The following is a 27,787-nucleotide window of genomic DNA, read 5'->3' on the forward strand; positions in this document are numbered from 1 at the left end:
TCATGTATATGTAGAGGACACGCTCCTGGTAGCAGTAAAGAAAGTGTTCATTATGACACGAACAAGGAATTGTGCATTACTGTGTTCAAAGTGGATAGTGCGGAGCATTTCGGAGAGTTAGTGAATGAATTAATGGATGGGACGTGTCAAAGATCTTGAAAGGTGAGTACTTGAACATACGTCTGAAGTACGTGTGGCGAACTTTCAGTGACAGAGACCTATATACAATACATGATGCACACTTGAAGTTGAAATCATGTTATTTACATTCACAGATCTCAAAACTACACCTATTTTGTTCTAGTCGTACAATCATGTCTGCCATTACTTCCTTGTATGAGTTAGATCTATTCATAGCTGGGTTTCTCCAGATCTATATCTACCCGCGTATGAATTTCGACCTGTTTCACATGAATACAGTCCGATCAGTATGAAACTGAGGTGTGTGCTCGACAACTCTGTACAGACAGGACAGCCAGTGACCGAGTCACATCACTTCCCAGCTTTCCCCAAGGAAGTAAATAAGTTGCTGAGATCACAGACTATTTATTATCACCTCCCCTAACAGGTTATCACAGGTGTGTCAGTAACTATGTAAATACTTCCTGGTAATATACAGCGACAGCCTTCCCGTTGTTAGTTCACGATATTCAAACAGAATTTCATTTCTATTTAGTTACTGAATACATTCAACGTTGCTGTCTGTGTAAGACGCGCTTCTACACACATGCATATAGTATGTTGTACACATGGAACGTCGTGGTTTGTCTCTCTGGAAAACAAAATGACTAACAGGGTTCACTGTCTACACAGTCACGTAGCTCCAAACAGTTGCAACTTCGAGTTCACTTACACTAAACAGCAGTTGTGTGAATGCATGTGTTAATATTGATTGGAACATATCTCCCCAAAATAACACATTATAATTTCTATTTTTCTTAATAGCTTCTCAACATTACCATATAGGCTTTTAAGGAGAGGGGAAGGCCGGGGGTTCGAACACCGGTCGCGTAATATCAAAAGACGCTAAAATATGGTCATTGTTGTTACCCTGGCTGGTGCTTGGCAATGAATCAAGGGAATAAATCAAGGAAGGGTCATCTTGAAGTCAGTGTACTGTGTATGATTGATCCGTGTTAAACTACAGCATGGTATCTCAGTGGGCTAGCACTATAAAACCGTAGTAGTAGTAGTAGTAGTAGTAGTAGTAGTAGTAATAGTAGCAGTAGTAGTAGAAGTAATAGTAGCGGTGGTAGTAGTAGTAGTAGTAGTAGTATTAGTAGTAGAAGCAGACAGACATACACATGTGCACGCACGGCTACAGAAGAGAAATGTTCTTGAAGGCAACATAAACCCCTTCACCTCACCTTATTCAGGCACAGTTTCTATTGCCAATGTAACCTACTGTAGTGTCATACATAAAACAAATGTTCATTTCAGAAATCTCGGATCGTGTGAAATACGCTCAGTTTGAAATGTTAACATTCAGACAAGTTCGAGCATGCCTGGAACATGTATATCACGAGATGGTATCATCTGAAGTTGCGGGTGGATCGACTGTAAACAGGGTATACATAGGTTTCAATCCACCCTACATTTGGCACATTTTATTCATATTCTTGATAATGTATGAAATGTGTTTGAAAGATGAATACTGATATATAAATTCGAACCTACGTTGAATTATGTCCGATAAATCGACTTGGTCCAGAGGAAGTTGACAGAAATGCTTTTTGACTCGGATAAAATCCGTCATTTGGAATTGTTTTGCACGTTTTAAACATGACAAAGAATTTTGTTGACGATATTTTCCATAGCACAAGGATACTATCTATGTATTGAGCGTATTACTCGGATCCCCAAGTCACCTGTAGCCAACCGGAAATAATGGAATATTTATAATACAATTTCCAATCTGAAATTCTACCTCATCAAATCCCAATACCATATCAACACATTTTAACACATTTGCATTAATTCCATGAGACAGCAAAAGTTTGAATTGATCGGTTTAGTCCAGTGTTAACACTATAGGCATGAAACTGTCGGGTGGATTAACCATTTAAAGGGCATACACGGGTTACACTCCGCTTTCACCAAATGTGACATGACATTCAACGATGAAAGTCAGCATGTTTGTGTAAACAAGAATAATTACCGTTCAAAGGTCCTGAAAGTTATGTTATAATGAAATGGTCGCAATGACAATTCATAGGCCCAGTCGTTATCGATAATACGTTTGAAGGTCACCTATTACTTTAGGCCTTCCCATAACTGTGTACAGCTCAATGGTTATAACCATTTATACAATTTATAAAAACTCGGATCAGCCCGGAAAGATAAAGGCACATACACCACATGTAATTCGTATGATTTCTAAAAATTGGGATCAGTAAAGTTAATAAAGATAGCTGTATTTTGTTATGTACCAGACGTCCACATGTATTGTGAAGAAATACTTCTTTCAACATAATTATCTATCAAACAAATATGCACGGTATGCTCTCAGATGAAAATTCATAACAGTCGATCGGCTGTGACACAACTTTTTGGCTCATTGAAACAGGCTAGGTATGATTGGACATATCACATGACGTGATCTTATGATCATTTTGTTGATATCGATCGTATGAAAAGAAATGTTCACTTCTATTTTCAAAACTTTATGTGCACAAACTCACTTCTTTTACATTTCATGTTCAAGTTGATGTAATATTCCGTAATTATCCAAACAATATATTTGATTGTCACACATGGCAAAGGGTTTAAAATGTGGGTGCCTTGAAACAAATATCCATTGATAGTACATTCAAGATATGTTATACCGTTTTTTAATCGATTAATTATTTATATTATTGTAATTGTTGTTATCAGTGTTAATCAATTACATACCACCACTAACCATGCCGTCATACGTTCCAAAACTGTCCGTTGTCAGGTATAAAACAAACAATAGAACTATATTCTATACTGTTTGTCTCGAAATCACTTCCTTGTGATTGACTGACACAATTGATGCATGGTCTCATCGTCCAATGACTTTTCGTGTAAATATTTCTTGGTGGTAATCGATTCCTTTCAAAATGGGACATTCATAAAGCTCGGATACCGTATGTGACACACCTTGGTCATAAACTAGGGCATGATGCTTGACTGTGATTCGATTATCAAAGACACATGACCACTTTATCTCATTGCATGAGTTGGATCTATTCAGAGCTGGGGTTTTCCAGATGTGTACAAAGTATTTCTTTTACAAATGATTACAATGTGAACGATGCTATTACAGGTGTTCATTACTGTAGTAGTCTCATATTATACTTAACAATTATTTTTTCTTATTGTATCTGCGGAAATCCTATACGTGTGGTATATTTAATGGTCAACAACACATAAATTGTATCGCCGTCTTATTGCTTTTAAATCAATATATCACCTTCACATTCATTAATGACGGCGTTCCGTGAGGTCACTTGTTCAAATACACGTTTTATTTAGGTACACAATTTTTCTGTACGCCAGAAGCCTATGATTGTGGGTTCGAATCCCGGTTCCCCTAATTATGTTTCTAGGTTTGACATCATCATACCCGTGCTCGTGGGGCTGCATCACTTCGGGCTTTCCTTCAACAAAAACCTGACACGCCGTGATATATAAAAAGTGTCATTAAACTCAACTCAACTCAACACCCCGTAGGGGGCACGGGTGGCCCAGTCGTCTAAGGCGCCGCGATTCGCTGTGCAGAAACCAGAAACCTATGATTGTGGGTTCGAATCCCGGTTCGCCCCGATTATGTTTCTAGGTTTGTCAGCACCATACCCGTGCCCGTGGTTTTCACCGAAGTGGTAATCGTCCGAGACCTGCATCACTTCGGGCTTTCCTCACACATTAAGCTGACACGCCGCGATATAACTGGAATACTGTTAAAAGCGGCGTTAAAAACCCAACTCACTCACTCACTCACTCAACACCCTGTACAACCACAGCAAGCAAATATTAATTTCATAAAGTTCGGATCATGTTGGATGAGCTCAATTTGAAACTCTATGACAAACTCAAGCATGCCTGAATAACAGTATTGTATATCAGCTCATGATGTCCCGTGAAACCGTTGGATCAAGCCACTATATACCTGGCATGGATAGGTTTCAGGCAGTTCTCACTGTTTTCTATTCAGGAACTTACCTTGTTCGACAATTAACTGAACTTCAAACATAAATACTAATGTATGAATTCCTTCTAACATTGAATTCTTTCTGATAAGTTAAAAAAATATTTTTCACTCTGAAAGAGAGATTAATGGCTCAGTCCGATTGAATGGAAGTACGAGCAGCCACACACACACACACGTGCATGCACGTCGCTATATTAGTGCAATAGTGAATGAGGCATTTAACCCCATTTCCCTTATTGTAATAGAGCAAAATACAGCTTTCGTTTTACAACGCAACACTCCAAGAGATATCAAAAATGGTACTTGTTATCCTGCCTGCCAAACGGTATTAAGAGCATAAAACAATGACTGTCCGGCTCGGAGTCAGTACACTGTGTCTGAGTGTTGTATCTATGTTACACTGAGGTTTTGGTATCTCATTGGGCTAGCACTATAAAGCTGGCGTTAGTCAGGACTAGTACAAGGAGTCACACATGTGCACAATTGTCGCTACAAAGTGCAATAATCTTAAACGCGAGGTTGACACCGTTTCACTTAACCTCACCTCAATCAGTCGGAAATTGTACATAACGTTCCTTATTTAAGTCCTAATCGTTATCGATAATATGTATTAAGGTCACGTATTAGTTTAGGCCTTCCTACATTTGTGTAAAGCTCAATGGTTACCATTTATACGATTATAAAAACTCGGATCTGTGAAGTCACGAAAGGTGAATGTACATGCACTAAGGTCTCTTCTGAATGGTACCCTTATTGACACATGGAGTCGTATGATTTCTAAAAACTCGGATCTGTGAAGTCACGAAAGATGAATTCACATGCACCTAGGTCTCTTCTGAAGGTTACCCTTAATGCCACGTGGAGTCGTATGATATCTAAAAGCTCGGATCTGTGAAGTCATGAAAGATGAATTCACATGCATCTAGTTCTCTTCTAAAGGTTACCCTTAATGACACGCGGGGTCGTATGATTTCCAAAAACTCGGATCAGTAAAGTTAATAAGGTCGTTGTAAAATATGATGTACCTGACGTCCACATGTATTGTGAAGAAACACTTCTTTCAACACATCTATCAAACAAATATGCACGGTATGCTATCTGATGAAAAGTCTGGCATTTGGCGCAGTTTAAACAGGTTGGGTGTGTGGTGGGATATATCATATCACGTGATCTCATTATCATTCTGTACGGATCTATCGTATGTATACAAGGTTCAATTCTATTTTCAGAACTTTATATGCATATTTCTTCTACATTTTTGTTATGGTTAACGTTATTCAAAAATGATCCCAAAAATATACTTACAGGTTGTCACACATGACAAAGGCAATTTGTGTTCTGACACAAATATCTATCCAATATACACTCAAGATATGAAATGCAGTTTTTGAATCGATTAAATATTGTGACTATTAATGTTATTGTCGTCGTCAATGTTAAACCATTCCATATCAATATTAAACATACCGTCATGTTTTAAATTCCCAAACTGCAAACCTGTATGTAGTCAGGTAAGACATACAATAGAACTATATTCTATGACTGTTTGTCTTGATACTACTTTCTCGCGACTCTGCCAAGAAAATTGACACAATTGATGCATGGTCTCATCATCCAATGCTTTTCCTTGTCAATATTTCTCGGTGGTAATCGATTCCTTTCAAAGCAGGAAATTCATAAAGCTCAGATACCGAATGTAACACACCTTCGTCATGAAACTGGGGCACAATGCTTGATTGTGATTCGATTATCACAAATCACATGACCACATTCAGGTATATATAGAGGCCACACGTCAGGTAGCAGGACAGATAGTGATCATCTGGACACGAAAGGTGAATATTTGAATATGCGTGTATAGGACGTGTGGCGAACTTTCATTAATAAACCAAAGGTCTTTTTACAATGTTGACTTTAAGGCAGAATGAGAACAATGAAGTTGAAATCTTATTGTTTTAATTTACAAACTCATAACATACACCTTCTTTGTAGTAATTACTCTAGAAACACGATTGCTATTATTTCATTGTATGAGTTGTATCTATTTATAACTCGGGGTTTCCATATCTATATCAATTATTTCTTTTACAAATGACTACAATGTGATCGATGATATTACAGATAATGCTGTCGTAGTCACATATCATATACTGCACAGATATTTTAACATATTGTATCCGCGGCAATTTATTATCCCATAAGTGCTGTGTATTTAATGGCCAACTATTCATTAAAATAGGAGTTTTTGTAATCAATACGTCACCTTCACATTCATTGATGGCAGCATTCTTAAGGTCCCTTGTTCAGATACACCTATTATTTAGGTGAACGAATAAACTGTAAACAACGTACTGGCATAACTATTTTTTTCTTTAAAATAAGTCAACAATCTTTACAACCATACAAATCAAATCTTTTTTTCGTAAAGTTCGGATTGTGTTGGATGTGCCCAGGTTGAAACTTTGAGACAAACTTGATCCTGCCAGAATATTATACATCAGCTGTTGATGTCACGTGAAACTATCGGGTCAAGTGACTGTACATCAGGCATGGATAGATTTCAAGCTGCCCTCACTCCGTTTTGGTTAGGAACTTTCCTCCTTTGGGAAGATAATATTCGAAAAACAATACTAATATATAAATTCCTACCAACGAAAAATTCTTTCTGAGAGACTGAAAATAGTTCTCACCCTGAAAAAGTATCCACAGCACAATGTGTTTAAATGGAAGGCATGTAAGTATTTGTTTCCTCGTTATCTCAAATGTCCACTCATCTGAGTTGGGTGTCCATGTTAATATAAAATACGGCATGGTATCTGAGTTGGCTAGCACTATTAATGCTTGCACATGCAAGTACTAGTAAGAGAAGCCACTAACACACGTGCATGCACGTCGCTATATAAGGTGAATATTTTTTCAAGAGACATTAAACCCAATTTCACCTCACCTATGTCTTTTTCAGAGGTGTACATATCGTTCCACGACATAAGGTGACTCAATATGATTAGGCATAACACTTGTGCTCCTCAAAGTTATAGTGAAATTCATAGAAGCATGCGTTATCGTAAATATGTATTAAGGTCACGTAGGCCTTGCGTCATTTGAGTAAAGTGGAAACAGAATGCACATACACCTAGTTCTAAACGTTTCCCATCATAACTCAGGGATTCATGTAAATCTAATTCTAATCAATCGGATCAGTAAAGTCAACCAAGGTAGATATATATTTAATATGCCAGCCATCCACACATGTATTGTGAATATACAGTTGTTCCTCGCACGGTAGATGATATTGATTAATGACATTCGGATTTGTGAAAACATGAGCACATTTCTTGTTCATTTCATGATCAAGTTAACCTTTTTCAGAAAATGATCACAGGATTATATTAACGGATGTCACACTTGGTAGGGAATTTATAAGCTACATATGGACATGTAGATGTTCATCAGTTTGTGCACTCAAGATGCACAGATATAAAATATACAGATTTTCGAATTCATGAATTGTTATTGTTTTCAGTGGTGGTCCATTCCCTTCCGTGTTTCAGTGATCCCAAACTATAAGTTTCGTCACTATTTTGCCTTTTACACACAATGGAATATGTGTCGGTAGATAATCGTGACTGATTATCTTGTGGCGTTGTTGTTTTATATTTTTAAATAAGGAAATTCATAAAGCTCGGATAACGAATGTAACTCACATCCGTCATTAACTAGAGCACAATACTTCACTGTGATTCGATGATCACATGTCACATGACCATATAAAGTATATATATATATAAATAGAAGACTGGTAGGCCAGTCCAGGTACAATCATTACAAAGACATGTTAAGCATGACACCATTTTGGCCATATAGTGTTAAGTATGGGTATGTCAGATGAATACAAGGAATGGATTAACGGGTGGGACACGAGATTGTCTTAAAAAGTAGTAGTACGTGTGGCGAACATACAATGATATCACACTGGCCTAATACATTTTGCCTTATTTTGCAGAATGAGTCAACACTTGAAATCATGTTATTTACATTTACCAACACATAACATAAATGTACTCCTTCTATTCAGTAATATTCGTAAAATCTATAGATGGGATTATTTATACTGAGATTGGTCTGTATACATACGTTTAGTCTTAGCCAGAAAGATGACATGTGAAAATTGACTTGATTGTAATGCAGTTACTGTTATGATTACTTGTATTGCAATAGTTTTAATAGTTTAAAGTGGTCCTGGATTTGTAAATGGTAAACATTAGCAATATCACATGATCATTATTCACCGTTAGTGTACCGTTCAGAAGGGGCGTAGGCGTTTCATAAAGCTCGGATCGTGGTCAACCTTGACAGCTGGAGTATAACGGGACATGGTACATTGCAAAGCTGTCGGCGTTGATCTTCTGTATACATTGTACACATATGTTTCAGAGTTCTCCATAACCAGGTGGTTTATAAAGACTGTTCATGTATGTTAAAAGTAAATGGTTAGATATTTCGTATGGAATGATTCAGGAACTGAGTTGGCAATTAAATGCATATGAGTATTCAGTTAATATATGTCCTAAAGTTATATTCTGACTTAAGCCCAGTTATGTGTGATAAGAAAACTATTGATATAATATATCTGCAAGAATAGCTATAACTGTTGCACTCTGGTTTAGGTTAGCATGTAATAGTTTGAGTAGCGGGTAGGACAAGTACTTCCTTGTTGCCTTCTGTTCCTGGTCGGTCTACTGATATGTCGTATAGGAGTTGAATCCACTCATAGATACAAGTACTCAGATCTCACACTCTCTTGTCGGCTCTATATCCACCTCACTGAAGGTATTTATTGTATGATATATATTTAACTATTTAAAGAAAATTAGGCATACTGGTAACCAAAGTTGCGTGAGCATCTACAATCTAAATTTTCAATTCCTATTCATCGATTACTATGTTGTTTCACCACATATTAGCATAACAACCAACGTATAGCATAACATAACATTAATTGCCATTGGCAGTAAATGAAGCAGTTTTACAGTACCAATAGACATGGTACCAATGTCAGTCCGTATCTGATTCCCATAATCAACTAGCTATATAGGACTGTACTATCATTCACATCCTGAAAGGAAAAGCAACTGGACAATATGCATGGATGGCGGAACAGATACACATTTACATGCTACCTTGACTGTCAAGCCATTGCCCAGGTGCCTGTGTTGTGCATGTGTTATATCTATTTATAGATAACATAACGCTAGGGGACTTAAAATGGTAACTCAGGATTACGTCGTGCATTGCATTTCTAAATGATCGAGTCACATTCCACCTCTCCAAATTCGATCATTGCTGCAATATGCCTCGATAATCTTGATGATAAGGAGACGAGGACCGCTCACACTCACATGATATTCAGCAACCAGCGATGCGTTCAACGCTAAATATGTATCACGACTAACATGTCTTTGTAATTCAAATGTAGAAATTGAATAGGCACAGGCCAAAAGTGTCAGATACATGTATTATCGGAGTAACAGATACACTTCCATTACACCTCGTGCCAACAAGGCAATCCCGGATACCGCATGTGACCCTCCTCATAAATCCGCGCTGCATTTTATACGTAAATTTGTTTTCTCCCCAAAACTCAGGAACACAAAGTGGTCAAGGGAGACTAGTTTCTTCACATACCCTATATGTCAATGTACGCCAATGATTGTCATTACACAGAGCTTGAACTCCATTAAAAACATTTACTATTATTATATATAAGATAAAATCTCAAAGAACAATGACGAACTACAAAGCATTGTTCTATCATTTCTTGAGATTCGAATATGCATTCGCAACTTGATGAGGTCATATATTGGACGACGTCATTTTTTAGCGGAAGTGTCCAGTAAGTTGTTCCAGTAAAGATTTAGCTGGGCTACACAGATAAAAAGACAATCCAAAAGTGACAATCGGTATTATGAGAAGAGGTACAGATAATCGACGTGGGGATTGGGAGAATATGCGGGAAATACAAAACTTGACCCACCTGTTCGTAAAATAGAACTGTCCGACATTTCCGAGGTTGGATTCTATTCAGACAGTCGTTATTATTTAAATTTGGGTAAATATTTTTAAAGCTTATACATTTTATAAACATCCTTAAAGAGACTGTACATAATGTTAATATCTCATATACGAAATAGACGATTCGTGGTCGTTATGTATCGTACAATAAACAACTCACACTCGTCGTTTATTGCTTAAGTATAAGCACAGGTAAAGGTGGTTTAATATTACCGATTATCAGAATATTGACATTTTGCAGCTCAAAGTATGTTGAAGTTTTCTTGATTGTTCTTGATCAGTCTCCTTCCTAGGTAACAAATACAGCCCTTAACATTTGATAGTTCTGTGGTCATTGGACTCAAATAAAATAATTAACTCTCTATTTCCCAGTGAAACATTTCGAATGTGTATGTATCAGTCAAAATCTGAATATTAAACATGCCATACTACCAACAAATCATGGTTACATTGCGATTACCATTTACATATTGGTGTAGATGTTAGCGAGCAAATTATGCAAACAATTATGTAATTGCATAATATCAGTTAGGAGAGCACATTAATCGATAAAAGGGTCTCCAATAGCAACGTGAACTGAATCTAAAGATCTCTCTGTTTACCCTGAAATATAAGATATATATTTGGAAAATAGAATTATATGTGTTTTACCGATGAGGTTGTGATACCAATTCAACTATATTAAAATTAGCTTTATTATTAAGCTTATTGTCATAAATACTTTCTGAATAATGTGTAGAACATTATAATGCGTAAATTGACGTCGATATCATAATAGCAAAATGTTCCTTCATTTACAGTTGGAAGAATCAGAACTATCTCAGAAGTATCCTACGTTTAAAGACTGTATATGATACATAAAGTATCACCCATCTGTACAGGTCGTCACATCCCAAATAAAGGGTAGCCTACAAGGATGGGGGTAACCATTGAAACCTGGAGAGCCCGGATTGGACTACACAGCCAACCCAACAAGAGTCCGAGGACTACCACCACGCAGGGCATGGTCACAGGAGGGGGCAGCTTCCCGTGTCGACCACGGCACGTTCTCCTTGTCATCGGACTGCTGCTGCTTCTCAGTGGAAATGTCGAACTGAATCCAGGGCCGCCATCACGACGACAGCAGCCTCCTCAGCAGAACACTTCTTCGAAGTATGTATGATAGAGTCTATGTAAAACATCATCAGTCTGGAAATCATCATTCCGGTTTAGTAGGATCTTGTCAGGAAAGTCATCACATTATTTGAATAAATAGACAATGTTATATTTCAAGTTGGACATCAACAAGTTCACGATTTATGTAGTGTTTTGAAAAACTAGACAAGAGATATATTGAAAAGTAAGGTGAAACCATTCTTGATTATGAATGAATATTGAGGAATATTTATTCTGCATCGTCTAAGGTAATTGATGGATGGCAGCTTCCTGTTTCTGGGGAAATGGAGGTCTGGTCATTAAGGTTCCGCTCATGATCTAATATTATAAGAGGTCTACATCCATGGTTTGCTTGTAACTAAGACACAACTTTTCAGCAGACTGTATACCAACAAAGAGGAATCATTCACCACCACTGAGGTGCTTGAGATCCTCCAAAATCCTGACCTCAACAGAGTCATCAACCAACCTCCCGTCAAACCAAGGGCAGGGCAGGCCTTTCTCTATCACTTCACTGATGCCAACAAACGAGGTATGATATTTTCTATAATAGAACCGTTTGTGTTTGACATACCGTCGGTTGGATAATAACATACTGACCTTTGAAACGTATTGTCTTATTGTGAGAGATGGGCTTCGCAAATGGAAAAAAAACCATTTCGACCTGTGTTACCGGTGTAATGTGGGTTTCCTCTCATCCTTTGCTTATACTCTATAATCCAACTTAAAAATTATGTTAACTAATGTTGATATTTGGAAACATATATTTCAAATATCTAACTGGGATTATATGTTTGTGATCGATACATACTTACCTGACAGATACAAAGGTAATCACTGTTTAAAAGTTTCACTGTTTCACTGGTTTGTGTTCAACTTTTTATGCCAAAAGGATTTCTTTTGTACCACATGGCTAACTTCCTTGCAGACTGTCTTTTTTTAAACCAAATGCCATTTTACTTCTCATATAGGTTGGTTTACTTTTTAAGTTATAACATTTATGTTGATGCAGATGACTGGAGATGTGACCAGTACCACTTCCACCACGACGCCACACGAGAACAACCCAAAGCAGATCCAAAGTTCAAGAAGTTGTTCTTTGTTATAAAGACCAGGGTAGGCAAGGACAAGAGATTTAAGAAGCATGCCTACATTCTGCTAGGAGAAGACAACAATCTTGTGTTATTCCAGTATATTGGAAATGAGAGAATTGCGGAGGATCTCCCTCATGGTAACTCCAAGAATACTTCTGTTCCCTACACCCGACTTTGTCCATCTGTAATCAGAGCCATCAAAGATGGATCAAGCAATGAAACAGAAACCCTTAGATGTTTGAATCAACAAGCTTCTTCTTCGACTGTTCCAGAAGTATATAAACCACGATCACGTCTTCATGTCATGAATACCAGATACAGGGGGCAAAGGGATTGCACAAAAGAAGCCCGCACCAACAGGCTGGGCATTACTGGAGACAAAACTACATATAATCTTACAGCATTCTTAACAAAGGATATCGAAGTGGGCAAGGTATTCCCTAGGAAAGGAAAAAGAAAGCAACCGAAAAGTTTAAAGAATCTACAACAAATAAGCTGTAAGCAAATTGTTCGAGCACCATTAGGGTGTCTTCCATATGATAAAAGAGTCCATGGAAGTCAAGATGATCTGAAGCCACAAGAAGGCACAAGAAATAAGAACACAACACCACAGACCCCTTTGGGGTTTGATTTAGTACACTCAAATGATGACTCGTCTGCTGCAGACAATGACAACAAACCATCTTTAGAATCAGAGACGAGCCAAGCATCTAAGCATTATCATTTGACAAGTGATGAGTCAAATGCACTCCAGATGGCAAGCAGAGACAACACAGACCTTGGAGCATCAGAAGCAGTTGATTTCCTTAAAAACATTCTCGAAGATCAGTGCATTACATCCAAGAATTCTATAACTGTGGATGCTCCTTCACAACATTTTGAGGAAAACAATTTGACTCATTCCTTATCCGAGGTTGGTGATTTTCAAGTCTCTTGTCAGGACAACAATCAGTCAAATTCAGACATTGCAGAACGGAACTCAGGAGACACCACTTTGACTCAAACAGCACCAGATCCTGTGATTGAAAATGTCAACAATGAAGAAACACAACTCGCTCCACTCGAAAAATTCATACACGTCATTTTCAACAATGGCCAACTTGGTCAGATGATTAAGCTACTACAGCACCTTCACAGCACATGGAATGTCCGCCAACAGCAACACAAAGCTGCTGAAGACCAGGCTGTTGATTCTGTAGCATTAGCTGATGAGCAAACCTGTTTCAATGACAATGGCTTAAGGCCTAGGATGTTATCTTCTTCTCTACCCTTTACAGCTTCGACGCTTATCACACAAGTGAGAAGTCTATGGATGTCTGACTTCAAGACGACCAGAGACTGTCTTGTCAAAACGGAAACTGTCTGCTCGATTGGCCAGCAAAATACAAACTCAGATACCCTACTTTCGTTACTGACGTCATTGGTGGTAGGAGCATTCAACATGCAAACAGACATTGTTGAATTTGTGGAAACTCTCAAGGAACGACCAGGCAATTTAGAACCTCCAGGCAACAATATCATTGCAGATGTATCAAGCCATGTACGTTATAGAATTGGCAGCTATACAGTGAGTGGCCAGGACGCAATGAAACTGAACAAAACATCATGGCTTGACGATAGCGTAAGTTTTTTTCTTGACTTAAACACCACTTTTCAACGAACTCATCAAATTCGTGCAATTGGAACTTTGGTTCTGATGTCCTCTGATTAACCACTTTGATCCTAAATAAAAGCACAATGCATCAATTCAGATTAACTTAAAACAGCTCAACGTTTATTTACAGGTGATTCATGCCTACCTTTCTCTGTTGGAAAAACGATTCTCTAAAGAGGACAAGAAAGTATTTATCTTTGAATGTTTCCTCGCTACTTTCTGGGAAAAGAAGAATTATGAGGAGTGGCTGTACAAAGAGGTAGGTATGAAAAAATCAATTGATTGTGCTGATAAAGTTTTTTAAGTGCTTTATGGTGCTCCAGGAAGAAGACCGATTTCTACATCCTTGGTCTCTTCTGTTAAATACAGGCATAAATCCGTTGACTGGTCAAAGAGCCCTGTCGTATAAAAGTATATGATGTCATTATATTTGACTATTGCAAATATATTTAATATAGTTTTATAAATTGCAGGTGCCCCTGATGGAGTACACGTGGATTCTGATGCCTATATGTCGCCACAGTCACTGGATACTGCTTGCTGCAAACATAAGGGAGGGAGGTGTATGTGTGATTAATTCAAAACCCTCAGATGTTACACAACGAGACATTCTTCATCATTGGAGGTAGGAACTATCAAACAAAAGAGCATTCCTTTTTGGACCATATACTCGTATGCTGATATCAAAATCAATTACATTCAGAAAACATGGTGTGAGTGAGTGAGTTTGGTTTTACGCCGCTTTAAGCAATATTCCAGCAATATCACGGCGGGGGACACCAGAAATAGGCTTCACACATTGTACCCATGTCGGGAATCGAACCCGGGTCTTCGGCGTGACGAGCGAACGCTTTAACCACTAGGCTACCCGACCGCCCCTCAGAAAACATGGATTAGGCTGATACACATGTGTGGAGTCTACGTGTCTTCATGCAAACGTTATTCCAAATAACGTGTCACGTTTGGTTACAGTGAGTACATGACCCATAGAAGTCGGGAAACTAGGGAGAACCTTTCTGACTGGAGGGAGATACAGTGCCCTATATTCCCACAGACTGATGGCAGCAGCTGTGGTGTGTTTATTCTCATGGTAAGTAAATGGAGTTTTTATATCTTTTAGGAAAGATATTTTGACAATGAGGTAACCACTCACATATATGTCATATGCATATAGGGAGTATGTAAAAAGCATGATACAAAACGTTCAGACATAATTATCTGATTCTTAATATTTAAATTATAGATGTTGCTATTGCTCATAGTACAAAATTATTGTTAAATTACAAATTCGATCCTCAGCAACATAGTGTGTATACAAATAAAATGAATGCTGTTGTGTTAAGGGATTATCAGGGTTTTCATGTTACTTGCAGGCTGCTGAGGCACTGTTGTCAGGTGTCTCCCCATGTGTCATGAGGAACTGTCACGTGACTCGATACAGGGAGTATGTAAAACAGCAAATAATAAATGCAGCAGAGATGCAAGCAGGTGACATTGAAGAAAGCAACGTGCAATCATCCAATGAGGTTGAAATCATAGAGAGCTCCAGTTCCACCAACCAGAATACCAGAAAACTACATGCAGAGACGGAAAACAGAAGGAAGAGTATATCCACAGGAACTTCTGTCATCGACTCCCAGGAGGAAAGTGTCATCTGTGAAGAACTAGTGGACGGCATTTCTGACATGAAGATGGAACCTTCGACTGTCAAGAAACAAGAGAGGTTGGATACATCTGGAGGTATGACTGAGGACACAAACTTTATTGTGAGAGATAGTATCCACACGATAGGATCCATGGAGATTGAAGCAACAAGTGAGATTACGCCATCTGACCTGCATGATACAACACCAGGTAAGGACGACAACTCCTTTTACCTTGTGACAATGCAATGGGATTTCGATCTTATATATCTCTGAGCCTTACAATTGAAATTCACCCGTGAGTAGTATCAACACTATTCTGGCTCTAGTTATAAAAGTCGTTTTGAGTCCAGCCTTACTTGGCATGCACTCAATTCGAGGGTCTTTATGAAGTTGTGTCAAGTGAAACTGAAAAGGTAGGCCTGCGGATGAATTGTCCTACATTCTCAGCAGGACTAAAATGTCAAACCATAATCTTTTGAGAAATATTATGTTTCACCTCGATGTTAAATAATAATATTATATAATAAAAAGCACATCAAGTCAATTGCTGAAAAAATTGGTGTAAAAAGAAACATAATTTTCTGCCCATGTGAACACTTGATGAGTAAACGTGTCCATTGTGATAATATAACTCGGAAACTTACTACAATGGAACTAACGTCAAGTACTGTCTGGCACCTCATGCCCATGGACGAAGTGAAGTGGGTGTACTATCAGGTTCAAATCTGGTGAGTAGGAGGGTGACGGTATGAACCACACACTGTGGTTCTGTAGGAATGATATTGCACGTGCTACGAAGTTCTGAGCCTCATTATGATGGAGTTGCATGTCAATTATTTTTCAACATAATCCCCTTCGAGGTCAACACTCTTCTGCCCACACTGCTGGATTGCCATGATCCCGATGGTGTAGAAGGCTTCCTCCTGGTTGTGTTATACGTCCTCTACAGCAGAAATGACGTCCCCAGTTCGTGCGTTTCAGACAGTTTTTTCCTCAAGTTTTGGTAGAGGTGCCAAATCTGGTGAATACAGAGGATGATCAATGGGTTCAAAACCAATGTCATGCATTGCAGCCTTCTCCGGAGGATATGTTATATGTTGCCCGTGCTTTGACTGTTGTTTAGTCTCTGGCTGAGAGTGGTGAACCCAGAACTCATCCATAGTAACACCTCGCTTAACACACTCTGAGAGACACACACGCACGCACACATGCTAACACACATACACAAACACAACTTTTGCAGGTCTCTTCATGATGTTTGGCTGTGCAGAACGGGCACGTGCACATAGTCATGCTTCAATTTATGTGCTAATGTCTTTCATATATTATTAATTTCACCTGTGCATTTCTTTTGGGAGAATATATTACTTTTTCTAATATATCAAGTTTGCATTAAAGATATTTATCATTCAGTTTTGAATGTATTGTATTTCGTTTGTATCTTCATCCTTCATACATTTGTTTGAGTATATCAGAAAATATATGAACCATAAATACTCATGATCAAATTTTTTGCCAATTCCAGTCATAAAACTTGTATTGTTTTCAGGAGCGTGTCCTGCAGACTTACGTTCATATTGTGAGGAGCTATTCCAAAATCAAAAGTCTTCCTTCGTAGCCTTGACACTTGTATGTTTGATGAAAGGACATCTGCAGTTAACGACTCTTGAATGCCACGAACATAGTTCCCCTCTAAAAGACTATATCAAATGGGGCTGTCAGCTCTGTCATTGTGGGGAACCTACAAATGCCCAAATAAGGAATGCATTCCTTCGATTAGAGAAACTTGTACTGATATCAAATATGAACACATGTGTCACACTTAGAAATTCCGAAATACAAAAGACAATATCGACAGTGATTGCAGATCATCTTCAAGAATACATTGATATTATTGATCTGAAATTCATCTACCATTATCTCAGGATCCACACACAAGATGGTGGTTTCCATGTGTGGCTAAAGGGGAAAATGGTAAAGGATTTGGCAAGACGATTTGCCAAGGAAGTGTTGCTGAATAACCTTGCATTAGTGTTGTCTCACGATTCTTGTGGATACTTCCATTTCAATGTAATGCTCAGGAAAGCAGTCCAACATCTGCTAAAATCCGATGATTTCCACAGCATTTTGGAAAATACAGATAAGACCTTTGGTGGAACATTCATACATTGGATGTGCTTTGGGAGGAATGCTGAACTGTTCAAATCATTGTCGTTCTGGTTGACAGATAGTCAAAAGGCTGGCTGTCTCGTTCCCTGTTGTATTTCAGGTAATTCCAGCATTGTGCAATTACTCTGCTCCGAAACTGAATTAATAGAATGTCAGAAGATACCTAAACTTCCACAGTTACTACCAGGTATTACACACAAGAAGGAAAAAACCCTGACAATTATTGAATCATATGACACCCATGCCTTACCTCCCCTTCACCTCTCCAGTCTTTACGGACATACTGGCGTAGTGTCTTATCTCCTGGAGAGTGGATTTGATGTCAATGAACAATTAGTCCACGGGTCCGGAAATAGCATACCTTTCCAAACAGGGAGTACTGCTGCTTTAGTTGCTGCAACTATGGGAAACATAGATATTGTGAAATGTCTTATACAGCACAGTGCAGACCTTAATCTCCATGACATCTTGTTTAACGCACCAATACACTCTGCATGTAGATCCGGTAACCATGACCTCGTGGCACTGATTTCACGACAATGTTGCATCTCTGAAGGGGATGCAGAAGGAGACACACCCCTGCATATTGCTTGTGAGCGGGGAGACGTAGATATTGTATCCATGCTGCTAGAGAGGGGGGCTGACTGTACTATGCTGAATTACACAAATGAAATGCCTTTGGATATAGTTTGTAAGAAGGGATTTCTTGAAGTCGCTAAGGTGATATTAAATCACAGAAGTTATCCACTTCCCTATGATGGGTCTAATACACCCTTACATAAAGCATGCATAGGGGGGTTTACTGATATCATCGAGTTACTGTTAGAGTATGATGCCGATAGATCTGTTACTGTAGACGACCAACACCCCCTTTTGATTGCTGCATATTCAAACAATATTGGTGTGGTACAGATGCTACTTCATATGAACGCTGCTAGAGCTGTTTTATGCGACACACATATTGCAGTGATGTGTTTAAGAAAGGGACATAACGTCATGGCGAAATTATTGCTGGAGAAAGGAGCTAGTGTGTCAGGTACCGACATGAGTGAGTATTCAGCATTGGATACAGCTTGTGAGAAGGGAGATATAGAAATTGTTAAGTTGCTGCTGGAGAAAGGAGCTAGTGTGTCAGATAGCGACATTGATGAGTATTCAGCACTGGCTAAAGCTTGTGGGAGGGGAGATATAGAGATTGTTAAGCTGCTGCTGGAGAAAGGAGCTAGTGTGTCAGGTACCGACATGGATGAGTATTCAGCACTGGCTATAGCTTGTGGGAGGGGAGATATAGAGATTGTTAAGCTGCTGCTGGAGAAAGGAGCTAGTGTGTCAGGTACCGACATGGATGAGTATTCAGCACTGGCTATAGCTTGTGAGAAGGGAGATACAGAGATTGTTAAGCTGCTGCTGGAGAAAAGAGCTATTATGTCAGGTACCGACATGGATGGGTATTCAGCACTGGCTACAGCTTGTGAGAGGGGAGATATAGAGATTGTCAAGCTGCTGCTGGAGAAAGGAGCTAGTGTGTCAGATAGCGAAATGGATGGGTATTCACCACTGGCTACAGCTTGTAAGAGGGGAGAGGTAGAGATTGTCAAGCTGCTCCTGGAGAAAGGAGCTAGTGTGTCAGATAGCGACATGGAGGGGTATTCACCACTGGCTTGCGCTTGTAGGAGGGGAGATATAGAGATTGTTAAGCTGCTGCTGGAGAAAGGAGCTAGTGTGTCAGATAGCGACAGACAGGGACATTCACCACTGGCTATAGCTTGTAAGAAGGGAGATCTAGAGATTGTTAAGCTGTTGCTGGAGAAAGGAGCTAGTGTGTCAGATAGCGACATGTATGGGTATTCAGCACTGGCTTTAGCTTGTAAGAGGGGAGAGGTAGAGATTGTCAAGCTGCTCCTGGAGAAAGGAGCTAGTGTGTCAGATAGCGACATGGAGGGGTATTCACCACTGGCTTGCGCTTGTAGGAGGGGAGATATAGAGATTGTTAAGCTGCTGCTGGAGAAAGGAGCTAGTGTGTCAGATAGCGACAGACAGGGACATTCACCACTGGCTATAGCTTGTAAGAAGGGAGATCTAGAGATTGTTAAGCTGTTGCTGGAGAAAGGAGCTAGTGTGTCAGATAGCGACATGTATGGGTATTCAGCACTGGCTTTAGCTTGTGAGAGGGGAGATATAGAGATTGTTAAGCTGCTGCTGGAGAAAGGAGCTAGTGTGTCAGGTACCGACCTGTTGAGGTATTCACCACTGGCTGGCGCTTGTAGGAGGGGAGATATAGAGATTGTTAAGCTGCTGCTGGAGAAAGGAGCTAGTGTGTCAGATAGCGACAGACAGGGACATTCACCACTGGCTATAGCTTGTAAGAAGGGAGATCTAGAGATTGTTAAGCTGTTGCTGGAGAAAGGAGCTAGTGTGTCAGCTCGCGAAACAACTGGGTTTTCAGTACTGGTTATAGCTTGTGAGCAGGGTAGTAAGGAGATTGTTAAGATGCTGCTTGAGAAAGGAGCTAGTGTGACAGATAACGACAGGGACAGGTATGGGCATCCACCACTGGCTAAAGCTTGTGAGCGAGGTAATATGGCGATTGTTAAGCTGCTGATGGAGAAAGGAGCTAGTGTGTCAGGTACCGACAGACAGGTACATTCACCACTGGCTTTAGCTTGTAAGAAGGGAGATCTAGAGATTGTTAAGCTGTTGCTGGAGAAAGGAGCTAGTGTGTCAGGTACCGACAGACAGGTACATTCACCACTGGCTTTAGCTTGTAAGAAGGGAGATCTAGAGATTGTTAAGCTGTTGCTGGAGAAAGGAGCTAGTGTGTCAGCTCGCGAAACAACTGGGTTTTCAGTACTGGTTATAGCTTGTGAGCAGGGTAGTAAGGAGATTGTTAAGCTGCTGCTTGAGAAAGGAGCTAGTGTGACAGAAAACGACAGGGACAGGTATGGGCATTCGCCACTGGCTTTAGCTTGTGAGCGGGGTAATGTGGCGATTGTTAAGCTGCTGCTGGAGAAAGGAGCTAGTGTGTCAGATACCGACAGACAGGGATATTCACCACTGGCTTTAGCTTGTAAGAAGGGAGATATAGAGATTGTTAAGCTGCTGCTGGAGAAAGAAGCTAGTGTGTCTGGTACCAACATGGATGAGTATTCAGCACTGGCTACAGCTTGTGAGAAGGGAGATATAGAGATTGTTAAGCTGCTGCTGGAGAAAGGAGTTTGTGTGTCAGGTAGCGACATGGATGGGTATTCAGAACTGGCTATAGCTTGTAGGAGGGGAGATATAGAGATTGTTAAGCTGCTGCTGGAGAAAGGAGCTCGTGAGCCAAGTGCTTATCGTAATTTTCGACTGTTGATTAAACGATTGCAAAACCTGGCGAGCATAATCGACATACAATCATTGCTGAAATGGGTGCTTACAAAGAAATATTTTGCAATATTTAGGATGTTGTGGACGATACTTCCTCCAGATGCAACTTTAGAATTCTTCCTTCGTGAAGCATGTCACCAAAACTCACCACAAACCCTCCTATTGCTAACTAAAATATGTGATGAGATATGCCTTCAAAATACCCTGATAACAACAGAAAGCTTGAAGAATATAAAATGCATTGAAATACTTAAGTTACTAAATACTGAGGTTGAAGGAGGTGATCTCCTTCACATTGTTGTTGCCTGCGGTAATATTAACTTGGTGAGAAGTTATTTTGATAATTTTCCATTCAGTGATCATGCTGACGCATGTGTAATAATTGCATCTAGATATGGACACACAGCTATTATCGAATATTTATTACATAAATGTAATAATAACATAAATTCAAACACATATTCTGGAAGATGCAATGTTCAAAATACTCGAAGGCTTTTTCATAACCTCTCCACTTCCATTGAAACTAAATATAGGAAGGTTAGGACAGCTCTCTATGAAGCATGTTGCCAAGGACATATTGACATAGTGAGATTATTGTTACAATATGATATGTACAGGACGGATCAAGCTGTTTATTCGTCCCTTCATTTGGTATGTAGAAGAGGAAACATTGACATGCTACAATTACTGTTAGATTCTGAGGCTTATGTGGATCATGTGGATAAAAACGGGAACACAGGTCTTTATATTTGTACTGAAAATGGAAGAGTTTTAGCTATGCAATTGCTATTAGAGAAAGGTGCAAATCCAAGCCATGCAAACAATGAAGGTAAAGCGCCCTTTCATGCAGCCATTGGAAATAATAATTTTAAGGCCATAGCTTTACTCCTTAGGTATACTACTAAATTATCAAATGTGCCAGTTTCAAAGTTAAATAATTCTGAACAGTTCAAGTTCGTATCTGATCATATTCCGCTACCGACATTGACATCTGCCGATCCTGATGGTAACTCACTTCTTCATTATGCTGTTAGATATGGTTTTCCTGACAATGTTGCGACTTTGCTGGAACGTGGTGTTGATGGCTCTCTGGCAAATTGCAAAAAGGAAACAGCAATGCACATTGCTGCTGAAAGGGGATGTCAGAGAAGTGTCAGGCTTCTCATTCAATATCATTACACCAGTGACGTTGAGAACGTGGATAAACAAACACCGCTTCATTGTGCTGCATCCGAAGGTCATTTGAACATAGTTAAAGATTTGATTGAATGCAATTCGAATATATCTTTAAAAGGTTGTCTACACTATGCTGCTAAATCAGGTCATACAGAAACTGTGCAACACTTGGTAAACAAAGGGGCTGTAACAAATGAAACTGACTGTCAAAGTGATACTCCACTCCATCCTGCATGTGAATCAGGAAATATTAAAACTGTGGAAGCATTACTTTTATCAAGCGCAGATGTAAATGCAGTTGGACATAAAGGACGGACACCACTTCATATAGCATGTGCAAGAGGGTATGACCGAATTGTTAACTATCTATTGGATCATGGTGCAGATCCAAATATGAAAAACAAATTTAACAACACACCACTTCTCTCCGCTGTAGTAGAAGGCCACCTTGATGTTATAAAACTAATGATGTTAAAGGGGGCTAAGTCACAAATAGCTGGAGCAAATGGCAGTAACTATTTAATTGCATGCTGTATGCGAGGGCATAAAGATGTGGTGAGGTACTTAATAGAAAATGGAGCTGATATTTCTTCAAAGGACATTCAGTGTATATCACCACTTTCAGTTTCTTTGAGTGACATAGTTCAAGAGGAAAGGGAAAACATAGATTGCATTCTAAAAACGGGGAGAAGTGGAATTGAGGGTATGACGTCATTGCATGCAGCAATGGATGGTAACCACTTTGACCTTGCAGAGTATCTTATAAATCAAGGTGCAGATGTGCTAGAAGATGATCAGTATGGTAAAAGTATCCTCCTGAAAGTATGTGAGAAAGGCAATTCAAAGGTAACAAAAGCATTTCTCTCTTCTGAGTCAGTGTTTCCATCGATGCTTAAAAAACATATAAAAAAAGGATTCTCAATGAAAAACATTCCGGCTTCACATCACTCTGAGAAAAATTCGAAAGATTCATTGAGTGTAAGGGAAATAGGAAATGACGTGATAGAAGTGATTGATGAACCAGACACTGAGTTTGTTCCTGTCCCTCCAGTCAAAGCAGCTTGCGACTGTGACCATGATGATGTAGCTAGTGTAATTATAGCATATAGCGCTGGGTGGCTGTCAGACATGGATGACAGCCATTTATATGAAAGCATATCTCCATTACATCTTGCTTATGATGCTGGATTCATGGATATTGTTGCTTGTTTGTTGTCGTCAAGTACCAATTCAAATGCTATTGATTCACATGGTTACACAATCTTCCATAAAGCTTGTGAACATGGGGACGTGAAAGTATGTAAAATCATATTGAAACTAAAAAGAAACGATGGGAACCCTGAAGTTTGTATGAAGACAAAATATGGAGAAATGTTTTGTCATATAGCATCTCGAAAGGGATATATGCATATTCTTAAGATGTGTCTCAAAGTAGGCATGGATGTCACTCATGTAACAGAGGAAGGTGATAATGTCCTGCACCTGGCGTGTTCCTATGACAAACACAGAGTGTGTGCTTTTCTTCTCGATACCAGTCCTAGTTTGGCATGGATAAAAAATCACAATGGTTTCACTCCCCTCGACATTGTAATGAGGAGAGGCAATAACAAAATTGCTCGTATCTTCTTCACCCATGCAAAGTTAACCCAATATGGCAGAATGCAGGATGTCATCTGGATGTACCTCCGAGAGTCAATGGACAACATAAACAGGCTAAACTTGTTAGTCAGGTGCAGCAATGTCATGGATCTGACAGTTGATCATGGCAACACACCATTTCATGTTGCCTCAATGGTAGGCAGTAATCGCGCTACTGACTATCTTCTAAAACATGATAAGAAAGATTGTGTAAAACTGAAAAACAGGAATGGAGATACCCCACTTCATATTGCCTCAGAACAAGGACACTCAGCTGTAGTTCGTAGTCTGTTGACTCAATGTCATGTCAATGCTATAAACAATTACAATGAAACTGCGCTTTACCTGTCTTCACTAAATGCAGATCTTGACACAGTAGTAGCGCTACTGGCAGCAGGTGCGTGTGTGGATTCTAGAAACTTTCAAGGTGATTCACCTCTTCATTTCCTTCTGTATGGATGTGCAAACAAACAAAATAATGACTTCACACACATTATAACTATACTTCGACATTGTTTGAAATCTGGAGCTGGCCCTTCTCAAAACGACTTGGGAAATACACCATTGCATGTAGCCTGCTGCACGGGCAAAATTGTGATTGTTGGGGAACTACTTTCGGGGTACAAGGATCTTTGCATGAGAAATACATTTGGTAAAACACCCCTCCATGTTGCATGTGAACGTGGCCATAGTGTCATTGTCGATCTCTTGCTTGAGGTGATGTGGTTGAGGAGATCATTCGGTGAAGAGTTTAACGATTGCATGAACCACCAGGACGTTGTGAACGGATCAACGCCACTGCATCTGGCAAGTCGCTGCAGTGGCCAAGCAGCCTTACTCCTGGTAGAGCATGGGGCAAATACAACCATTAAAGACAACGACGGTAACACGCCTATATGGGTTGCATATCTGACTGGACAGAAAAAGAATGTCAAGCACCTGTTACCCCACACCCTCTGTCTTCACATCAATGGCAGTGGTGACACACTTCTTCATGCAGCGTGTAGATCGGATCAAACAGATATGTTCCAGATCATAATTGACTGGCTTGGAAGTGTTGGACCGAAGATTGCAGGTAATACAGTAAATGCTAGTAACTGCACAAGGCAAACATCGCTACATCTCGCCTCTGCTAACGGAAACTCGTACTTTGTTGAACAGTTACTTCTTATGGGCGCAATGCCAAATAATTCCGACACATCTAGAAAAACAGCACTACATTATGCCTGTATTGGTAGATTTTTATTGGTTGTGGCACATTTGTTGAAACATGGGGCCTATGTCAATGTGTGTGATGACTTTATCCGAACATCACTCCACTACGCCTGTGAAAGTGGGTCACTGGACATTGCTGAGATGCTGACGAAGGCAGGAGGGGATCCTTACATCCGTGATAAAGATGGGCGAACTCCACTTGACCTGTGCAGCCATCAACACAGAGCCATAATAATGAAGAGGTGAGATCGGTCTGAATGTGTTTTACACGTAGGGGTAAGTGTACGTGTCCACGTGGACTTTGTTTCTGACACGATAGTTATTTATCATATAACGTAACATTCGTTCCCATTCAACTTTCAACTCTTTCAGTAATACTTGAAATTGATTAAGTGTAATCAAGAGATTAAATCATCACTAAATAAACAATGTTGTTAAATACTTAGATATCTGAAATTAGATATCTTTGAAGTTAAATATCAACAACTGAAACAAAGATTTCATTGTTTCAGCCTGCGTTTTAAGCGGAAACGCCAGTCGACCTGTTCTGGAGATCCGCAATATTCTTCCAAACGGGCAAGATGTGATGACACATACAGGCGAGGGTGCACCTTTGAAGTTACAGAGACTAGTCAACACACCAGAAGTGTATCGCATTTCAGGCACAGTCTGTCAGTGGGTGAGACACCACGGCGTGTGTCATTAAACCTGTGCCTTCAGAAGGAGTAGGATTATCTGTTTGAGACAAGATATTTCAATAACTGCTTCAAAACAACAGTTTAACTATGTTTATGTGAATGTATATGTGTGTAAAATGTGTTTAGTATCAGATGCGTCTATACCTAATGTGTTTAACATAATAAATCACGAGTACAAAATGTGTTAAGTATAAAATATACCAAAGGTTCTAGGTATAAAATGTGACTGGTATCCAATAAATTTTGTGAACAAAATGTGTTGCGTATAAAACTGTTTAGCATCAATGTATATATTATAAAATGTATTTGGTACAAAATATGTTAAATTCAAGATGTGCTTAATTAATAGTACAGAATAGTGTCCAGAATATTCTTCCCCTGTACCAAAGGTGCTGATAGTAAAATGTGTTTATTATAAAATACAATGCATTCGGTAAAGAAAGCTTAGTAAAAATGGCTGTAATATTAATCGTAAGTGTCTTTAGTACTAAAGTGTTATGGGTACATTATGTTGCGCAGTAGATTGACAGTATTTTATCGTGATATTAAGGTATAGTTGCGAGAATTATTGACCTCCCAACTATTCCAACCTTATCTGGTTTAGAGCAACAGACATATGCTCGAGTTCCACAAAGAGAATATAAGCGCATATGGTGAATAGTTCGCACAAACGGGACCTTCACTTTCCAATGAAACTTTGGACTCAGGCGTCTGTGTACATGCAGCTCGTGCCTAGATGTTGCATAAAGTGTATTTGTGGGATACATTATCAGGTTGTGATCGTACTACACGTGTCTGAATGACAACACCCATTGGATCTGGGACTTCAGCTGTGCTCGGATTACAAAAAGTGTCGTCTTTAAAATATATTTCGTATACAGAAGTTTTAAAGTATAAAATGTGTACATGCAAAATATATTTAGTATAAATTAGTATGTGTTCAGTGTACATTATTTATGACAGTTTGTTTAATATTAAATGGGTAAGGTACAAAAAAGTGTTTAGTGTATAATGTGTGCTTAGTACATGTCTGTCTTTAGTATAAAGTGTTTTAACAACTGGTGCTTATGATGATGATTTGGTATAACTTATAAAATGTGATTAATGTATACTAACCGCCAAAAGAAACGCGAATACCATATATGTTGGTTAACATATGAAGAGAGATATTACATTGGTTCGATGTTCAAATGATTATACTGATATGTTGTGTGAACCGACGCTCATGAACACATCCATGTGATGACATAGATCCATGACTAGAGATGCACCATTTGTCTCGTGCAGGATTAGTGTGCAAAGTTTGGAAATCACGTGCAGCATATCGTGACACTCTGAGGTAACAATTGACTGGTTGTTAGTTTTGTCATTAATTGGTACATATTGGAAACATCTGTTCTTAACGTGCATACTTCTCCATATGAATCTATGGTTCGCATTTCTTTGGGCTGTGAGTATATTACGAATGTTACAAATACAAGTCACTGTGTATATCACAGCTATTGTGAAACAACTAGGTTTTTTTTAATTTCTGGGACCGATGTACTACCAGTAATGGAGGGTCAGATGGTGCGGCTGTTGTGCTTTTGAGTCAGTAGGAATATATATATATATTTCAATACATCTTCAAATATAATACTTTCACTTCTCATTTTTAGTCAACCAGTGTGTGAGTGAGTGAGTGAGTGAGTGAGTGAGTGAGTGAGTGAGTGAGTAAGTGAGTGAGT

At 39.2% G+C, this 27,787-nt stretch overlaps 1 protein-coding gene across 5 annotated transcripts; it reads left to right on the forward strand.

Moving 5' to 3' along the window:
* On the forward strand, positions 1-27,696 carry LOC124142827. Of its 5 annotated transcripts, none has more exons than XM_048389281.1 (11): positions 1-162; positions 11,128-11,398; positions 11,779-11,933; positions 12,414-14,116; positions 14,280-14,408; positions 14,623-14,774; positions 15,122-15,239; positions 15,523-16,003; positions 17,345-22,245; positions 22,321-25,604; positions 25,875-27,696. In XM_048389281.1, the coding sequence occupies exons 2-11, from the start codon at positions 11,163-11,165 to the stop codon at positions 26,089-26,091; spliced, it is 11,376 nt and encodes a 3,791-aa protein (XP_048245238.1). In that variant the 5' UTR covers positions 1-162; positions 11,128-11,162; the 3' UTR covers positions 26,092-27,696. The 5 variants fall into 5 exon arrangements, with proteins under 5 accessions (XP_048245238.1, XP_048245239.1, XP_048245237.1 ...); XM_048389282.1 differs by having other exon boundaries at positions 17,345-20,689; positions 20,789-25,604; XM_048389280.1 differs by having other exon boundaries at positions 11,047-11,398; positions 17,345-25,604.
* Positions 27,697-27,787: the final 91 nt, after the last annotated feature.

The sequence above is a fragment of the Haliotis rufescens genome, unplaced genomic scaffold, assembly GCF_023055435.1.
Source record: "Haliotis rufescens isolate VD_foot unplaced genomic scaffold, xgHalRufe1.0.p SCAF_8, whole genome shotgun sequence".
Lineage (NCBI taxonomy): Eukaryota > Metazoa > Mollusca > Gastropoda > Lepetellida > Haliotidae > Haliotis > Haliotis rufescens.

Bases quoted from the DNA above. Each gene is read 5' to 3' on its own strand.
- LOC124142827 (XM_048389280.1), top strand. From the start codon at position 11,163: ATGGGGGTAACCATTGAAACCTGGAGAGCCCGGATTGGACTACACAGC. The intron at 14,775-15,121 runs GTAGGAACTATC...GTTTGGTTACAG, and splicing joins GACATTCTTCATCATTGGAG to TGAGTACATGACCCATAGAA. The intron at 16,004-17,344 runs GTAAGGACGACA...TATTGTTTTCAG, and splicing joins CCTGCATGATACAACACCAG to GAGCGTGTCCTGCAGACTTA.